Source organism: Sipha flava, unplaced genomic scaffold (assembly GCF_003268045.1).
Source record: "Sipha flava isolate LNK unplaced genomic scaffold, YSA_version1 130_pilon_pilon, whole genome shotgun sequence".
Lineage (NCBI taxonomy): Eukaryota > Metazoa > Arthropoda > Insecta > Hemiptera > Aphididae > Sipha > Sipha flava.
This window is the reverse complement of record NW_020271756.1, coordinates 236,209-256,536: the sequence shown is the minus strand read 5'-3', so window position 1 is coordinate 256,536 and position 20,328 is coordinate 236,209. Positions and strand designations below refer to the sequence as shown.

General features: G+C 30.0%; 1 protein-coding gene across 1 annotated transcript in view; it reads right to left on the bottom strand.

Annotated features, from left to right (window-relative positions):
* The window catches only part of LOC112694498 (multiple C2 and transmembrane domain-containing protein), a 101,816-nt gene extending 83,936 nt beyond the window's left edge, over nucleotides 1-17,880 (bottom strand). The window contains exon 1 of the mRNA XM_025569981.1: nucleotides 17,580-17,880. Coding sequence (XP_025425766.1) covers nucleotides 17,580-17,600 — 21 coding nt within the window. The 5' untranslated portion in view covers nucleotides 17,601-17,880. The remainder of the gene's footprint in view (nucleotides 1-17,579) is intronic.
* Nucleotides 17,881-20,328: the final 2,448 nt, after the last annotated feature.

Below are 20,328 nucleotides of genomic sequence, written 5' to 3'. Positions count from 1 at the left end.
TGCTTCTTTCTCCCGTGTTTCCAGGATTTCTTCAGCCCTATATTTCAATAATTGCTTAATATTCTTCCATTTTTCTTCAATTGTGTTATTACCTGGTGTTACTGTCATTAGAAAGGAGTCTCTACATTTTCTGTCGTATTCCATTTTTGTTTCATCGTTTTTTAATTTCTGTAGGTTCCACTTCTTAAAATTATTCTTCTTTTTAATATTTTTGTACTTTAATTCTGATTCCATGATTAAGAGATTATGGTCACTATTTATATCTGCTCCTGGATATGTTTTACATTGTTTAATTTGGTTTTTAAATCTTTGTTTTGTCATAATGTAATCAATTTGTTACCTCGCTGTATCTCTAGCAGCTTTCCACGTATACCTTCTTCATTTATGGTTTTTGAATAGGGTGTTTGCTAACACAAGCTTATGTTGCGTACACAATTGTATGAGTCTCTCGCCTCTTTCATTTCTTTTTCCTAAACTGTAATTTCCTACTATATATCCGTCATTCTGTTCTCCTACTGATGCATTCCAATCACCTATGATAATAACGTTTTCTCCCACTTTCGTCATCTTTAGAACTTCATCTATTTTGTCATACGTTTCTTCAATTTCGTCCTCGTTATGCATTGTTGTTGGCATATATACCTGAATAATCATTGTTATTTATGGATAGGAATTTATTTTTATCATGATGATTCTGTCATTGCATTGATAGTAACTCATAAGGTTTTTACCACATTGTTTGTTCATCAGAAAGCCTACTCCTATGCATCTATCACTTGAACCTGTGTGCAAAAATCTATATTCGTGGCTCCAAAAATCACCACATTTAGGCCATCTTATTTCACTTACTCCAAGTATGTCAATATTCAGTCTTTTCATTTCCAGCTTAAGATTTTCAAATTTATTATTGACAATTGTAATAAATGAAATAAATAAGTAATATTTAAACAAAAATAAACAAATATTACATTCATTAATACGATTATAAGACACTGCAGTTAACTGAAGCTGTAAAAATATGCACATAAATAACATGAAATTAGATAGTGCAGCCATATAATATATTTATATATATATAAATATACTTATATATTGCCTTGGTATGATTCTAACTTAAAACGTTAAATATGTAACATATTGAATTTATACTAATTTATTTATTAACTTACATTTACGTTAATTATATTAATAATTCCATTTTTGATTACGAAGCATTAATATTTTCATATAATTTTGTGTGTACTGTAATTCAAAATTCAATAGTTATTTTTCTAGTCAGTTAAAAGAAGAAAACACAAATTAATTATGAATGTTTAATGTGGTATCCTCATATTAAACTGTATCAAAACAAAACAAAAATTAATATCTACAAAGATAATTCAATCGAAATATCACGATGGGTTACTCTATAAATATATGTATTATATACATTGTATATGTACCTACACGCATTGTGATAAATTGACTATTTACAGAATACTTTTATTTGCGGTGCCCGTACACAAAATCAGGAAACAGAAAGACACAATTTACCGACTACAATAAATACAACGTGAATGGATTATCCATTTTATATATTATATTATATTTTATATATAATTATAAGTATAGCATCGTAAATTATATTATTGTGTATGACTCACGTGGGTCGGTTTTTATGAAAATACAATTCGTCGTGATTAATCTAGTATATATCATCGAAATTCTATCCCGAGAAATTCATGGAGCATTTATTATGGTCAATTTCACGAACTACGCGTAAGCACAAGGAACACGCGAAAAATTGTTGAGCTTTCGCGTGCTTAGTTTTCGGTGACAGTTTACGCGAGCCAAATTATAATCCAAAGCGATATTGCTTGTGTGCATTTCAATGGGTTCGCGTGTCCTTAGCCATGTCAGTTTATAACTGGTATTACTGCCTGATATAATAGTTCATTATTTTCTATCAATGAAATCGTTATTAATTAAAACATTACTTGAATTTATTTAATTTTTTTTTATTCCAAATACTTTAATTTTTAAAAAAAAGTTTTGCGATAATAGCAACAACATTCAAAAAACGCTCAACATAACATATAAAAATTAAAAGTTAAATTATTCAACAATGAATATTGACTATGAAACTAATTTTACATTTTTTGAGCAAAATAAATAAATAGAAAAAAAAAGAAAAACGTTTCAAATGATTACTATTATTATTAGGCGAGTTTGCCTAAAAACGTGTACTGAATGTGTACTGGTGTTCCGAATGAATACGGAAACATAGGGTTGTTTACGTGAGTAGTCTACTAAAATGGAGAGCTGGTAAATTAGGTCCCAAATCACCTTTTATAGGTAAATTGAGTCCCGCAAAAAAGTAGGCAGTAGGTAAGTTGAGCCCCGGGAAAAAATAGGTAATAAGTAAATTGGGTCTCAGCAAAAACAAATTAATTTTATTAATAATATACAAAAAAAATTAATTAAAAACATACATGTTATAAAATATAAAATATAAGAATTAATTAATTATAAATTATGCGCTTGGTAAAAACTTAAATGATATGTACTTTGTCAATTGCTCCTTAGTTAATGTTTTTTATCCAGCATATTTTTTTTTTTTTTTTTTATTTGTGCATCGTAATTTTATTTATATCTCTAACTGTATTTCTAATAATTCGTCTACAAAGTTAAAAATATTAAGATGTAAAATCGAAGGTTTAATCGGGAATATGATTCGCAACTATTGGTTGAACGTACGGTGGTAGCAGAAAGTTGAGACCAAATATTTGGGGGAAATTTAGCATCAGCTGAGATGTACTCGTAAGTATCTAGTATATAATCATAAAATATCCACCGATTACTCCTTCTAAGATTTGTAATAGCAGCCTATCGTGTCTTCAAATATGACCTATTAATTAATTTCGCCTTTTCTGTTTACTCTTCCACATTTGATACCCTTCCTAAAACTTCTTCGTTAGTGATTCTGTCAGTCCAACTTTTTCCATCCTCCTGTAGCAGCGTATAATATATGTATTTTTATTAGGTGTAATCAAAGATTATATTGACATTTTATCGTTGAAAATCAATCAGATTATTAGCCGGGATCCAATTTACCTACTAATTTTTTTTTCCTAGGACTCAACTTACCGCTTTCCAAAAGTACCCAACTTATCGCGGACCCAATTTACTTAGCCCCCTGAAATGATTGTGTGAACCACGCATTGTGTCTTTACTCCGAACGGGAAAGTGCCAAAAGATGCTATTTTGAATCTCTTCATATGTATTATCCTATTATTATTCGTTGCACAATCGTAGCAGAAATCAAGGATTAAGATAACTTCCGCGCATTGAATCCACGAGATGAGACTTAAAATGACAGCTTACCAGTGTGGGAATATTGTTCTTCGAACTAATACGCGTTCCATGCAATCGTATTCGGTGGTGACGTCATCAACCGCGAGTCATTTTCCATAATATGATATCATATACCTGCAGAGGTAGTATGCGAAAACCTATGGTACGCATGCCAAAGATGTCACGTTGGCTATATTTCAACGGGATCATACGAAAAATAAAATGATAAAATAAAATAAATCTTAAATTAGGATTAATGTTAAGCCAGTTTTTATGTGACAACATTTACGTCTACAAATATCTTGGCATATGAACATTTTTTAAAATTGTTACCACAACATTTTAACACGTAATAAGAAAAAATATTGCCGTTCCTGCTATTTTTACTTCTATAATATTAAATGTATATATTTTATTCATGTTTATCAAACTTAAAACGGTAATATTATTGTTTTTAATAACTATTCACTGAAATGTAACAGAATTAATGATATAACAATGAAACATCTGTCACAAATAATATTATTATATGAATAATATATAAATTCATAGTAAAAATTAATTACACCTATCGTTTTTTTAGATATTTGTAAATTTTTATCATAGAATATAATACATAAATAATTGGTATCGAATAAAAAACTGTACAATACTCAATACAGTTGCCGAATCTCTTCAAAATAATTGAGGTAACTTATTAATAATGATAAAAATAACAAAAAAAAAAAAAACAATACTTCTTTATAAAGGGGCAACAATATTTATGAATTTATAACTTAAAAGATTTTATTAAATATTTTATTTAACTTGTACATTTCGACTTGAGTAAATGCAAACTTTTTTAAAACATCGCATTTACTAACGTCGAAATAAACAAGTTAAATAAATTATAATAAAAAAATAACTTTATAAAACTTTTAATAGAAATTATTTTAATACACCGAAGATAGGTTTTATTAATTATTTTTAATAAAAATTATGCAATTTAAAACTTGAATATCTATACATTGTAATAGTAAAACTATAACGATGGAATTGTAATGCATACCTCAATGAACCGAATGACCAAAATGTGTGGAGATAAAACATAATACCCAAATCGTATGAAATTACATATGGTAACAAATATGAACACAAATAAAATTTTAATAAATTGATCATTTTCTCAGGAACATCTCTCAAAAAACGTTTTAAGATGGAATAGTAATTCAAAATCATGCATAGATTGAATAATAACTATACATTTTTTTTGCTGTAATATTTTTTAATAAAAAATTTAAAAAAATAATAATTATTATTATAAAACCATGGTATGTCACGTGTAAATTTCAATAAAAATTGTTCAACCTATCTGATATGAATACAACAAACGTTAGTGTGAATTACCATAATTAAATTTATTCGACTGTACAGTTTTACGGTTGTAGAATTTAAAAAAATTGACACTTCGACGATCGCCATCGATAAAACGGTTATTGCATGTTGTTTATGACTTGGTATCGGACTGGCCGAGCTAACAGGGTGTACTCCGATGAAGAATACTTCCTAATACGATTAAAGTATGTATTAAGTAATTAAAGTACTATTATAAAATTTAATCAATTCGCTGATGTACTCATTGAAGTAGGAAACCTATTGCATACATAGTATAAGTGAATAACAATACCGTGGGATCGCTTTGTTACAAAAAAATCTCGCAGCGATTTACAAGGGAAATAATGATCTTTTATGAAAAAAATAAAAATAACAAGAAATGTCATTATAATGTTTTGTGATGCAGATAAGAATTAATATATTATACATACCTATTGTGTATTAAATATCTAAATTTGCAGAGGGTCGTAAAAGCATGACATGCAAACACTAAAATCGAATTCCTAACGGTCGTTGAACAATCGATAATTTTTGTAGTTATGACTGTGATAATAATTCTCGCACCAGCAAATATCGACTTGCAGCAAAAACTCTTGTATGTTCGAGAAACGATATGAACCTTTCGTTTAAGATCTCCCGATATCCTTACATTGTTCGTATTTCATAACAATATTTTTACTCGGGATTGTCCTTTTTTTTTTTTAAATAAATATAGCATATACATCTATCGTAAAACTTCAAGCCTAGCACGCTAAGAAAATGTTTTGATTTCATTTGAAATGGTGGCCAAAATATAAAAAATTTATGTATATTAAATGCCGTGCCTGCTAACGTTATCGGTAATTAAAAAAAATGAATAGATTTATTATTTTAATAAGTTTTTTTTCACTGAGTAAACTATCATGAATTTAAAGTTCACTTAAAGAGAGATCAGGGTGTCAATGTATGTATAGATAATTTTCGTTTCACATTCCTTGGGACTATTTTCAAGAATCACAACTGATTAACCCTGTAATTAACGTAGGTACTGTGATTAACTTGACGTTTTTTTTTCTTATTCATTTAATACAAGTTTAATACAACTTGCAAGTTGAGTTTAAATGGAAAATATATAAATATAGCAGAAATACCTTTCGGAAAAGTTTTTGATATTTTTTATTTTTTTTTTTTTGTTTATTCGTTGAATTTAATGTGTTGATTTATTATAATTTCCATATTTCAGTTAAAGATGAAAATATATTTTAAGATACAATGTTTGTGAGTAAACCTACAGTGCAAAGGCTAATTAATCATTATTATTTGAACGTTATACGAAAGTTCCATAAACCATGGACAACCTTGCTGATAAAAGACACTTTGAAAATAAGTTTTTTTTTATAATCTCTTTTCAAAGATCGAACATTTTTAATTGCTATCTTGTATCCTCTGTAAGGTCCCCTATCTTTATAATACTCGATTTTCTTCCCTTTCTATATTTCTTTCTTCTTCATTTTTCCTAAATTTATATTATTTCTTTATTATATCAGCTAAATTTCCATAACACATTTTTTCTACATCAATGTACATTTTGTTGTTGCAATGGTGTTCATCTCATAATTTTAAATAAAATAAAAGAACATGATATGATTAAATTTATTATTTCCTAAATTAACGGTAGTTGAGTTACTTTTAAACTTTTAATAATTCAAGTAATAATGTAATACATTATTTAAACAAAAAAAAAAAAACATTCAAGTATAATAATTACTTTCCTCATGTAGATATTAAAAAGCTTTAGAGACCTTTTGTTGTTGGTTAAAATATTTCTCGGGATTCAGCGTCCACGTGAAACGATGAGGTTCTTTTAAAATAGTTCGATGTATATTGATCAGAAGAACTCACAGTTATAAAATGTATACAAGTGCATAACGAGACATAACAAAAATACCTACCCAATAGCCTAATTTTCTCATATAAAAAATGGCCTATAAGCTATTGAATTTAAGACTAAATGTGGTGTTTTCTTTTATTTTTTTTAGTTGAATGTAGATTAACGAGAAAAAAAACTTGTGAAGAATTATGTATACGATTTTAAAGACATAATTATTAAAATTTAAAATTTGTTTATAAAAATAATTTTTTAATTACAAAAGTTATGAAGGATTTCATAATTTTGGTCCAATTTGGCCACTACTTAAAATGTAAACGTTTATAAAAAAAACTTACTTGGCCAAGAATTTTCGATAGCTATTTATAATAGTAAGAGCGAAAAGTGACCATAACATATTTGATAAAACGGTTAGAATCGTTGAGCTTATCAACTTCTGCGGGAATCATATACAATACGTGTAAGAAAGTATAGACATGCCTTATTCTATTTGCGAGAAATTTTGTGCAGAATAAATTATTATCATTCGTAAAACACCACAACCAAAAAGCCATAATTTTTATCATTAATAACTCTGTGTTGAAACGTTTGCACCATGCGTGCTATTTGGCCGTTTGAATGTTCTACGAATTAATTCAGTCATATATTTTATACGGATGTTTTCGAATTCAAAAGATTGCCCAATGATATTAATCTAAAATGCAGTCCAAACTTTGAACTCTTGCGAATTGATTATGATATACTGATATTCTGTTTAATTTATTTTAGCTCTAGGTTACCATTTTTTAAGACTAACTACCGACGATCGCACGACAGTATAATACTCGTATATTTTATTGTCTACGGCAGAAATCGTCCGAAAATAAACTCAGAAAATACTATATCTATTATTGCACAAATAACGCGTACCGTTTTCTTTGGGTGAAACAAAATTATTTAATTATTTATCGTTTTCATATTAATACTTTGGTAGATATTCTGGTCAATTTTTCTTTTATAAAACCTTAAATATTTCAGTAGTTGTTACTAGGTTGTTACTTGTTTGTCAACATGTTCAAGGGTTGTATTTGTATAAATGAGGTATTTATAAATATACATATATAATAGGGTGCATTTTTTTTCACTCTCATCTAGAAATTTTGTGGGAAATACCTAAAACAAAATTCCCTTCAAATTTGAGCCCTTAATATTAATATTAAGTGCTCTCCTAAGGTATGTAAAAATTTCCCGCTTAAAATACACGTAAACTTTAATTTTTTCTTTAAAACATCTACAGTTCAAAGGACTTTCATAGTATAGTCTAGGACATTAGTAGGTTTTCTTCAGAGTTAAATGCTCTACAAAAGTGCTCATTGTGGTAAAGTCGTAACTCACACCGGCAAGGTCGTACAGGCCACTCAAACCCAATTTTTTCATGAAATTCTTGTTTTTTTGCCCCTATCTCGTAAATGACAAGAGCTACATGAAATAAATATTGAACAAATTTGTAGGAAATTAAATTTTCTACAAAAAAATTTCAGAAAACTAAATTGCTAACATCGATATTTATTGAGATATTAAGCTTTTAATGGTTATTCAACATTTCGACAATTTAACTCAATAATTCATGAAAATTCCATACTTCCTCACCTTAAAAGCCCAATATCTCAATAAATATCAATGTTAGCAATTTGGTTTTCTAGAACTTTTTTGTAGAAAATTAAATTTCCTAAAAATTTGTTTAATATTTATTTTATGTAGCTCTTGTTATTTACAAGATAGGGGTAAAAAAACAAGAATTTCATGAAAAAAATTGGGTTTGTGTGGCCTGTACGACCTTGCCAGTGTGAGTTACGACTTTACCACAATGAGCACTTTTGTAGAGCATTTAACTCTGAAGAAAACCTACTAATGTCCTAGACTATATTATGAAAGTCCTTTGAACTGTAGATGTTTTAAAGAAAAAATTAAAGTTTACGTGTATTTTAAGCGGGAAATCTTTACATGCCTTGGGGAGCACTTAATATTAATATTAAGGGCTCAAATTTTGAGAGAATTTTGTTTTAGGCATTTCCCACAAAATTTCGAGATGAGAATGAAAAAAATAGTTGAAAAAAAAAAAAGCACCCTAATATATATGTAGAATTACTTTGTACGTAAAATTAAGGAAAGCAATTTTTTTGATAACAATGATATTTTGGTTGGAAATAAAGTTTGGTTGAAATCATGAAGACTGACATTGGTGAGATAAATATATCGAAGTAATATCTCTCATCAGTGCTCATTCACATGGCGAGTCTGAATATTTAAGCTACTATTTTAAACGAAGTTAACTAATAAGACGGTAGGTCTTTTTGGATATTTTTATTCCCAAATAAATCATTAAGTAATGGAATTATTTTTATCTTTAATTTTTTATTTTTATATTTAATTATGTAGAACGAAATGCTTTTGTTTAAAATGACAAGCGAAAATCAAGTAAACAAAGTCTAAACTATTTCCAAAAAGTCACAGTCTTTATAATTCATTTTTATGATTCGCCAAAATTTCGTGTTGATTCTGGTCGAAATACCTTTAGAAAAAATGTTTTGTTTTATTTTAAAATTAATGTCAACAAACTCTATTGACTAATTATGGGCCAAAAAAAGTTACACGGAACTTATGTCAAATTAATAATTTAAAGTTATAAGACTTGGACAGACGGGCGTTCAAGGAGTAGTATGGAATGATTATGCTTCGTGTAATATGTGAAAATATTTGTGAATTCATATTGTAAGTAAATAAAGTCTTTCGAATGTTATTTCATCGTCTCTAGCATTATTATTGTATTGTGTATACAACATAGAAAATAATGAATTTATGCACACATGTATATTTTTGTCGAAAATTATTACGGCATCGTAAGCGTACTATTATAATAATATGTTGTAAACCATTATGGTTGTGTGAATGTCTGTTCTACTCGCGCATGATCGCGGTTAATTTTCACAGAGGGATTCCAAATCAGATCGAAAGTTTGGAAAGTTTAAAATACTATAAAACACTTTGCGCACAATGTGCCGCAAGATACGATGGATATATTAATTATTTTTCCGATATATTGTTAACGTTTTTTAGTTTTAGCTGGGTCGCCTGAGAGTTCGATGTCTCTTGTACAAGCGGTTATCGGCAAAATAAACGGTGATGATTATTCACGTGGAGTATCAAACGGACCGGAATAAAGCCCTATTAAAAATAGACGGAACAACAGGGGGAAAAAATCAGAGATTAAAATGTAAATAATTAACGTCATGGGCAGTAAGTGGAGAGAATCAAAAAACCCATTACCATTAAAACGAAGTGTTATTTGTATGATTACAAATATTACCATTTAAAAAATCATTCGAACAAAAATTTTTTGATTATCTTGAACTCTATTAATATAATTCTAAGGCTTTTAATATTAAAAAGAATATATATCATAAAGTTATGCAAAAACTAGTATTGTAAAATGGTTATTTTTATCATTGGAAATACAATGTTCGACCTTATTTACTACTTTATCTCAAATGCTAGTGCATCTCTTTTAAAATATTATAATTTATATAGTTATATAATCTCAAAATTGTATATTATTAAATTATTATTGTAATTTTTATTATTATATTATATATTTGTATACTTAAATGTATAATCTGTAACTCTTTACCTTCGTTACAATCCTAGCTTACAGAAGATAGATAGTTCAAATGAATAATGTAAAATAAAATAAAATAATTAAATTAAAAAAAAAAAAAATTACCGGGGGAGGAAAAAATTCAAAAACTAATAATTTGTGTTGTTGGCCGTATATAATTCCATATGTATAATTAACATAATATATAAGGTCGATGTTGGTATACAAGTGTATTAGGGCTGTCATTCAAGATACCTAACGATGTGAATCGTCGTCCTTCGGGAGTGTGTACCTGAGACTTATTGATTGTAATGATATACATAATTCGATTATATGTTATATAAAAAAATAAATTGTAATTATGTATGGTACTAATATGTAAAAATCAATAAATAACGGTTCTTTCGATGCGTGCATACCCTGTGTGCAAATTCAGGATGTTAATAACTATGCGACTGTAGTTTTAAGATCTCAAATGTGACTGCGGAAAGCGACTTCTATACGTTATCGCATAGATAACGTGCAACAAATATAATTCAAAATTACGTCTCTGAGAAATCTTAGAAGGAAGTGTATGCGATTGACTTTTGTGAAAGTACATGGAATTAATATTGAGATCATCACATTTATGCACTCGCCTAGATATCATAGGGCACTTCAAAGTAATAATAAAACATATTATCATATATTGTTTAAAAATAGAATAATATAATATATATTATGTACATAGGCGGTATTACCGGAGGGGAAAGGTAGACGGCTGCCCCCCATGCGAGTTCTTACTCTCCCTATACATTTAAAATATTGATTGGTAACCCCTCATATTACATGCTTATTTAGAATCTGCATGATTGTAAGTAATAATATTATTATCTACAACCGTGGGAGCCATTCATGTAAATATGCTGATAAGATTTTTTGCGTCAACATTTTCAATATTATTATAATTTATTTTTATCATTGACAAATCATGAACCAATATTAGATATTAGTATATTAGGTATTAGTTTATTATTATCTATATCACAAACGTTTTGTATGATTTTATACTTTGATTTGAAATGTGTATTTTATTTAATATTCTTGAGTTTTTTGGATAATATTAATTATAATAAAAATTATGAACACAAACCAAAGTAAAAAAATAAAAACTTTATACGACTTTTTCGTACAAAAACCATCATAGACAGTTCTACGAGGTGTACCGGGTGTGCATTAACGGCGAAATCCATTTACGCCCGAACCCATTTATCGTAGCCCATTTGCACCCCAAATCATAGCCCATATGCACCCGATTCAGATCAGGTGAAAATCGTGCAACGTTGCCATTTATTGAGTATATTGGCGTGTAACTATAAAATCTAAAATAATATTTGATCGTTTTCCAAGCTAATCGAAACCAATATCTAAATCGATAAAGATAATAATATTTTGTCGTTGTTGTGCTAATCGAAATTGTAAAATCCCAATCGATAACCATTATATTACATAAAAATTATCAGTCAGTTGCACCAGTACATGAATAGTGAGTACTACTATAATAAAATGGAATTTTATATAAATGTTTCAAGCAGTGGCGTATTTTTAATTTTTTCTGGGGGGAGGGGGGTCCACAGTTTATACATAACTAATATAAACTATATATTATATTGTAATAGTTACATCTTTATGCAGTTTTTGGAGGAAGTTGGAACTAAATATATAATGTAATAATCGTATAGTCTTATGTAATATTATATATATATATACCTATATATATACCTATAAATTGTATTTAACATTATATATTATAAAGTATTATTATAAAATAAATTCTAGTTGTCTCAATTTTTTTGCCAACTCCTCTATCACTACATCAATAGTAATTTCAACTTCCCTGTGAATGTTTAACATAGCCAATTCTGCAAATATGTAAGAATTTTAATTTAATTTTTATTTTTTGGAGAGGTTCTGGGGGGGGGGTCCAGTACCCCTGGACCACCCCTCCCCCCGTAAATACGCCACTGGTTTCAAGTAAACAAAAACTTTGTTTAATTTTTCGTTATTTTAAATATCACATGAGTAGAACCCTGGTTTCTGGAGATATGAGTTGGCGTTGTGTAAAAAAAACTTGTAGTGCGTATGTCAAAACCAATAGTTCAAAAATTAAGTTAACCGAAATTAAAGACAATCATACCCATGATCCGGAAACTGAAAAAAGTTTAAACTTACTGCACGTTCAAGTTAGGTGTAAAAGAAAAGCGTGTGAAGATTTAACTTTACGGCCTAATAAAATAATACGTACTGAGCTTTCCACATGCAGCACCACTAAGCATTCTGATGTTCATAATATCAGAAAGTCTATATACAGAGAACGTCAAAAAATATTACCCTATAGTTCCTAAATCACTAGATGAAACAATTGAACAGATTTCTAATTTAGTAATTTTAACAAATAAAAACGAAGAGTTTACATATGTTGATAGTGTAAATATTATTTTGATTACATCCAAAACGAATTTAAATTGTTTATGCGATTTCAACTTATATACTAATATTTTTGGTGATGGTACTTTTACTTTTAGACCATCACATTTTTATCAAATGTATGGTATTCATATATATGTAAATTGATTTTATATACCACTTGTTATTGCATTTTTGCCATCAAAATCATTTGAATGTTATCGAGCTATGTGGAACTTTATTTGCCATTTATGTACAAATAAAATACAAAAAAATTCACACCATCATTAATCCATTAAGATTTTGAAATCGTAACACACAAAGCATTTCTAAATGTATTTCCATACATCAAAATAAAAGGCTGTAGATTTAATTTAGGTTAATATTGGTACCGAAAAATAAATTCTTTGTCAGATCTTAAAAAATTTTATAAGAATCAGTCATGTGATATCGCTAAATGGTTAACATTATTTTTTGGGTTACCATTTTTACCGTCAAATGAAGTGGAAAATGCTGATTGACAAAACTAACTTGATTTACAAAACTTAACTCCAGATTTCAATTTGACAAATTCATCCGAATTTTCTGATTATGTGTTTAATAACTATATCATTGAAGGATGTCTATTTCCATCATCAATTTGGGCTGAACCTCCAACAGACGCACCTCGCACTACAAATTGCGCTGAATCATTTCACAAGCACTTTAACTCCCAATTTTATTCACCTCATCCTCCATTAACTAGTGTGATTGAAAGTTTAAAATTAATACAAGTAGAATCATATCTAAAAATAAATGAAATCAAGAAGGGTAAATAAAACCACGACGTAAAGAGGAAAAAGAAATAATAGAATTTACTTATGAAGCCTGGAATGAGTACAGAGAAAAACACTTAAATAAAATAGAATACTTAAAAAAAATTTCTTATACATTTCGGGAAATCGATTTATAATTGTATTATTGTTTTTTTTTGTATTATTAACATTCTTATTATTGACCAATGTATATTATTAATTTTGATTATTTTTGACGTAGGATTTTATATTTTTAAACAATCTAAAAACAACAACTGACAACTAATATGTATTATTTATTTTGGTTTATTTTGGTTCTATATAAATTTATTTTATGCATTATTAATAATATTTAAATTAATTATTTTGATTTTACGTAAAAATATTTCTATTTGAAATTTATAATTTAATGCAATATAAATAATATTTATTTATATAATATGCATACTGTGTAGTATTTAACATTATTTTTAAAATTATTACTTTTTATTAATTTTGATTTTACGTAGGATTTTATATTTTCAAACAACAAAGGCAACGTTGCATACAAATGGGTGGATTTGGGCTATAAATTAGGGTGTTAAGTTTTTTATTTTGGGCGTAAATTTCCATAACCCTCGGGGCGCAAATGGGCTGCTCATGGGCACAAACGGGCTACAGCCTGCCTTGACACTCCCTAATGTGAATAATGCGAATAAAAAAATTATAGGTACTATTTTATTTATCATATTATTCTCATAACTATATACAATGTATTTTTTAATTTTTAATTTATATATATATGAATAATATGTAAATTGATCAGTTTTATAAGGAATAATGAAAAATATATTTATTAAATGTGTTAATACATATCTATATAAAATGTATATTATTAATTATTTTGTAACAAATAAAATGTATACGTCTACCTATGTATAATATAAGAACCGATTTAAATGTTAAAATATTTCTTGTATTAAGTAAAGAATACATATTTCATTTACCTACGTTAAAAGTGATTCCATAGTCCAAAGGTAATATTAATTTCCTTTATATGACTATGTAAGTACAATATATTATACTACATGCATAAATATATATCTAAAATAGGTAGGTAAATTAAATCATGTTCATGTACAATATTTATTAAAATACTGTTAAACAATTTTTTATTTGGAAAAACAAATTCATTTGAAAATAAAATAAATTGTTTAGTTATCTACATCTTCATTAATTATTATTGGAACTAATTTACTCGATTATATAGTTAAGTATTATGTCAAGAATGACAATCCCACGAATTCATTGAAAATAAATCTCAAGTTGTTAATAAAGTTCAATTAACAAGTTCTCTTTTCAACCATATAATTTATTCTACACAAATATAAGTAGGTGAACTGTTAACTAACTGATTGCATAACTTATCACACGAATGTAAGTAGGCCATATTATATGCATTTTCGTATCTGATTAGGGTGTCCCGATAGGTATTAGGCGTAGGTATTAGAAGGTTAGGGATAGTAGGTTCAAATCTCACTATGTGTAAAACACCATTTAAACCAATCATCTATATTTGTCTGCAGACAACACAATTCAAATAATAGAGGCATAACCCAACAATAACTCAACAATGAAAAATTAAATAAGTCAAACCCTCAAAGGACAAGTTCCAGGTTCATACTGCCATATGTCCTTATATAACAGGGACACACAGTCCCTTCTCAGCGCTCTTGCTCATAAGACACAAGTGTGTGCGTAGGGACTCTTGATCTTAGGTCGTCAGTGCGTGCACATCGACCGTTACATTTATCAAGGAATCTCTTGTGTCCAGTGATTATTACTACGTGCGACTATTTCACTTTTAAATTAATTTTTTGATTTGAGTTTTCTATGCGAGTTTTGAAAAGTGTTCAGTTAATCAGCTTCAGTTAATCAAATTTTATGTCTGTTTCACTTTATTTTAACGTCATTATCCTCCCACAATAGTTATAAGTGTCCAGCTCATTGGCACCCGAATATGTACTACGGAACAAGTAATTGCTATTTTATCAAGCTTGCCAAACTGTCCAGTTTCACTGATCGGCTCTTGAATCTTTGTAACCTCGAGAACTCTCTCTTAAACAAGGAGGAAGTTAATCAATACATTATATCCTATTCCATCTCTCCTCCCCCTCATCATAATCCATTATTATTATTATTTTATTATATTCATTATTTGTATTTTTGGATTATTACACGATGACTACGTTTGTCAAATATTGGCTTTATTCAAACGGGACTTTTAAAAGTCGGTATTTAATTGCACTGAAACACGTGGCGAAGAAATGTTATACAGACAATAATTATAAATAAAAGGCAAGAGGAATGGGCTGACACTCGGAGGGGCTGATAGAAACTTTAATGTTAAATGGAATACATAGACACCACACCCATCAAAAGTTTTCGGTTTGACTGTAAATCTGTATACGATAAACGTAAATGTACAAAAATTACTGAAAGATAATCATAACTCGAAGACCTATATTTTAAAACCGTTTTATTGAGTTGGACAAATACACATTGACTACACTTGCAATGTAGGATGGAGTAGCGTTGGGAGGACGAGAATTTTGTTTCTTTATTTAATAAATTGTGCGTTCACACAATAACAAGTGAACTATCAAATCAAACGTGTTACTACCGGTTACGTTGAAAAGCGGTATTGGACTGCCTCTCCCCTCCTCTTCGAAACTACCTTAGGTATGCCACTTTGGTACATCACACGTTGCGGGATACGACGAGATCGGCAAACACTAGTAGGCGGGTTCACTCGCTACACCATGCCATGGACTTTACCATTCAGTACACTTTTAAAAATGACGATACATCTTTTCGTTATCTATCAAATCCGGGTTTCATATTTGCATATTACATCAATCGTTACGTAACGTAACTTTTATTATTGCTGTTGAAATCAGTATAACCAGCACGATTATACATGCTAGGCAAATCGTGGTAATCGCGGTCGGCACCACGACCAAAGGTTGAACGAAACCAACTTCGCAGTCAGCCGTGCGGTAACGTGTGATTGAACCGGTCGACCACGCTGAACGGTGCACCTCAACGTGACTACGTGGTCCAGACGATCGGTCGAAAGACAACGTTTACTGTATACGTCATGCAAGTACAACGTAAACTCGTACCAGTCCCGCGCGTTATAAACCGCATTACCTGTACCAGAGAACAGTGGCGCCGATGTCTGCTTCATCTGGTGTTGCGTAAGAATAAAATCTTAGTATAACTGAAATAAATGCTAAGAACATAGAGTTATGACGGCGGTTTTGAAACAGTTTACCGCTTAAAATCCAAATTGCTACGATTTGTACATCATAGTACCAGTGTACTTCGATTCATCGCGGAATCACCCACCGAGATTAGGTATGCACCCGCACAATTACATTACATTTTCAAATTACGTCGATCGTAAAATGTGTATATTCCCATATAATGTTGAACTGCAGCTAAATTATTAAATTTAAACTTCCAAATACATTATATACATATACCTATATATATATATATATTAATATCCATATCAGCCATAGCTAACATAGCAATAAGTATTAGGCACTCAATTTATTGCACTTTCAAAATTAAATTTTATACGAGGTAAAATTGAAAAGGACATGGTGCGTAACCTTCTTTAATTATTTTACGATTTTTTTCTTATTCTTATTTTTATAAAAATAAGAATAAAAATAATAAAAATAAGAAAGAGTTAATAAGAAATATAAATTTTATATTTCTAATTAACTTTTCCTCTTTTACATAAAAACACTTTAATATTTAATTAATACACAACAGCTAAAATGTCACTAATGGGTGGTTCCTTTAATCACTTCTTTTACGTCTTTTTTTTCTCTTTACATCACACGCATATGCTTATTGTGCCTAATAAATTGTACAGATTGCATATTATCTTAATAAAAAAAAAAAAATAATTAAAAAAAATACAAGATAAATACTAATTGTCAATTTCAATGACATTTTTTTTTGCTTTCGTAACCGCCAGGTTTTAAATTTCAATAAATTGGCCCTCTAGCCGCTTCGAGTAGCCCCTCCCTGACCTATGCGATAATCATCGTTATCATCATTGCGTTTGTGTCATTACCGTCGACTGTGACGTTTTCATCGCGTCCACTGGCCGTTACGACGACGTTCGATGTCATTTAACACACGCGACCAGGCGGCGACGACGACGAACCCGGACCGCTGCGGCTTCTACTCGTAACAATCGCATCCAAGTCGGTCCCGGGGTACAATCGCGGTCGACGTCTACGCGAAACGCACATACAGACGCGATTGGTGAGGGAGGAGTGCGCGTGCGACGATACACTCTCGGCACAACGACCGAGCCCGGACGAGCACTGTTCGGGGCGCGGTGCGATCGTGTGCACACCGGTACTACGACTGACACGCTTCCGCTCGCGGTCGCCGCACGCCGACTTGGCGCCGGGTGCGCGCGCGCGCGTACGCGGACGAGGACGCACGAACGCTTACGTTTGGCCGTCGCCACCAACCGACCGTCGAACGCAAAATCGATTCACTGTAACGGTCGTCGTCCCCGCATTGTATTAATAAATGGGTACGCGTGTATACGTGTAGTAGATCCCGCAAACTGGGCAAAAAATAAAAACACCAATGTGGGGTACCACGAGCACCATTCGATCGCATGAACGTGAGAATGAAACCCCGATCGACCGTTCGAATCGGGTTAACGGCCGCAACGTCGGTGAGGTCCGCGAAAATCGGAAGGCGGCCCTACGTGTATTGTTTACCACAGTGGCGCACACAGGATATTTTTTTCGGGGGGAGGGGGGGTCAAGGTAAAAATATAACACATTTTACAATTAACAAAATTATGCAAATCCTTAATATATTTTGACTTAAATAATAGCATTGATAATAGAATAGATTATTCTATAATCAATGATACTAAGTTCAATACTAGCTTCTACATATTTCAAACTTGTAAAATTTGTAAATTTTAACCTAGACATCAGAGAAAATTTCGAGGGGGGGGGGGGTTATAACTACTCTGATATATACTCTGATAATAATACTCTGATCAAACGTCGCGTCGTCGATATGCCGTATTTTCAAAAACTATCAATCGTTGATTCGTTGATATTACTGTATTACTTGGTTCGTTTTAAAATGTTTGTAGCGCCAAATATTATGATTTTGGGTCAGTGACGATATGTTACGTTACGGTCTATTATGTGTAGTAACGTGTCACTGACGTAGGTACACGAATGTGCATGCCTATCAAAGTACACGCACCCACCCACGTACACGCACACGAACTACACACCCTACGAACACGGAAAAGTTACCTCGAATTATAGTCACTCCAGAGTTAGGGTTTGTTTTACGACCGAGTGGTGGTCGATGTTTCACTGACCCATCGTTCATTAATCGGTATTGTACTAATCGCGGTTTAAAAAAATGAAATTCAAACATATACAATAACCCCGTCACCAATCACAAAGTTGACCCGTACCGTTTAAACGAAAATACAATATGGCAAATTATAATTTAATAAATAAATAATTAGCTTTGAAACGGTGTATTATTATGCGCGGCGCTACACTTAAATTAATGCAAAACAACTTGTCACGTAGTAAAATACCTATCGCAAGCAGGGCCGGATTAAAGGGTAGGCAAAATAAGCAATTGCTTACGGCCCAAAAAAAATTCGGCCTATAATTTTTAAAATCAAAATTATATATATATTAAAAATAAATTTAAGAATTTTTTTCTCATGAGTAGTTATGAATTTATGATTTTATATCATAAATAATTTAATATTATGATTATCAAATTTGTTGTAAACTTGTAACTGTAATTTGTATCAATTATTTCGTTATTCCAACTAATGTTCTAAAAATATTTCATCATATTAATTTATCTTTATGATGTGATCAGTACTCAGAAGTTTATTAGTTTAATACTATCGCGACTCGGGTTTTTCCTAAAAATAATATTAAATAAACAAAATTATAATAATGATAATAATAATTAATAATTAATATAAGAATTCAAAATTTTAAATGTAGATTCAAATGTAAATTATAATTATTTTAATTTTATTTGTGATACCTAATAAATAATTGAAAATAAAATTAATTTTTTTAAGTGTATGAAAATTATGTGTAGGCCATTTATATGAATGTGCTAACGGCCCTAAAAACTAGGCTCTGATCGCAAGACAACACTTATATACCGTATGTACCTATAGTCTTGCACTTAAAACAAAGTTATTTACGACTGGCTTATGGTATACCTAAATAAAATAAATTGCAGATATTACTTGACTCTTTTTTTCTTTCTCGATCACAGGAAAGATGGGAATACTCCTCGTAGGCGTAGTAGTTAAACCATTATGTTATTTGAAAACGACATTTCTAAAACAACCTCAAATAACCCTTATTTTATTCTTATAACTGCACCCAAGTACTGTTGAAAAAATAAAATAATAATCGTACAGCGCGAATTGAAGCACAATGAATCATGCACATATTTGCATTATTTATAAAACAAATCACGCGTGTTAACCTAACCCGTTTCCACTTTATACGAGTATCACAAATTACCTAATAGGTATTATATCCAATAATTAAAATCAATAAATATCTGAGAAAAATTTTAATGATAAAGATTTGATGTACTTTTCATTTTTCGCTATTTATACCAGTGGTGCAACTAGAAAAAAATGTCGAGGGGGGGGGTTACAATGTTACATTACTACAATATACATATAAGCTAAAATCCTGCCTGATTAATTACATAATTAATGTTAATATACAGTGCGTTTCCTTTTAAAGGTAACACTAAATAATTCTGTCCAGTGACATCGG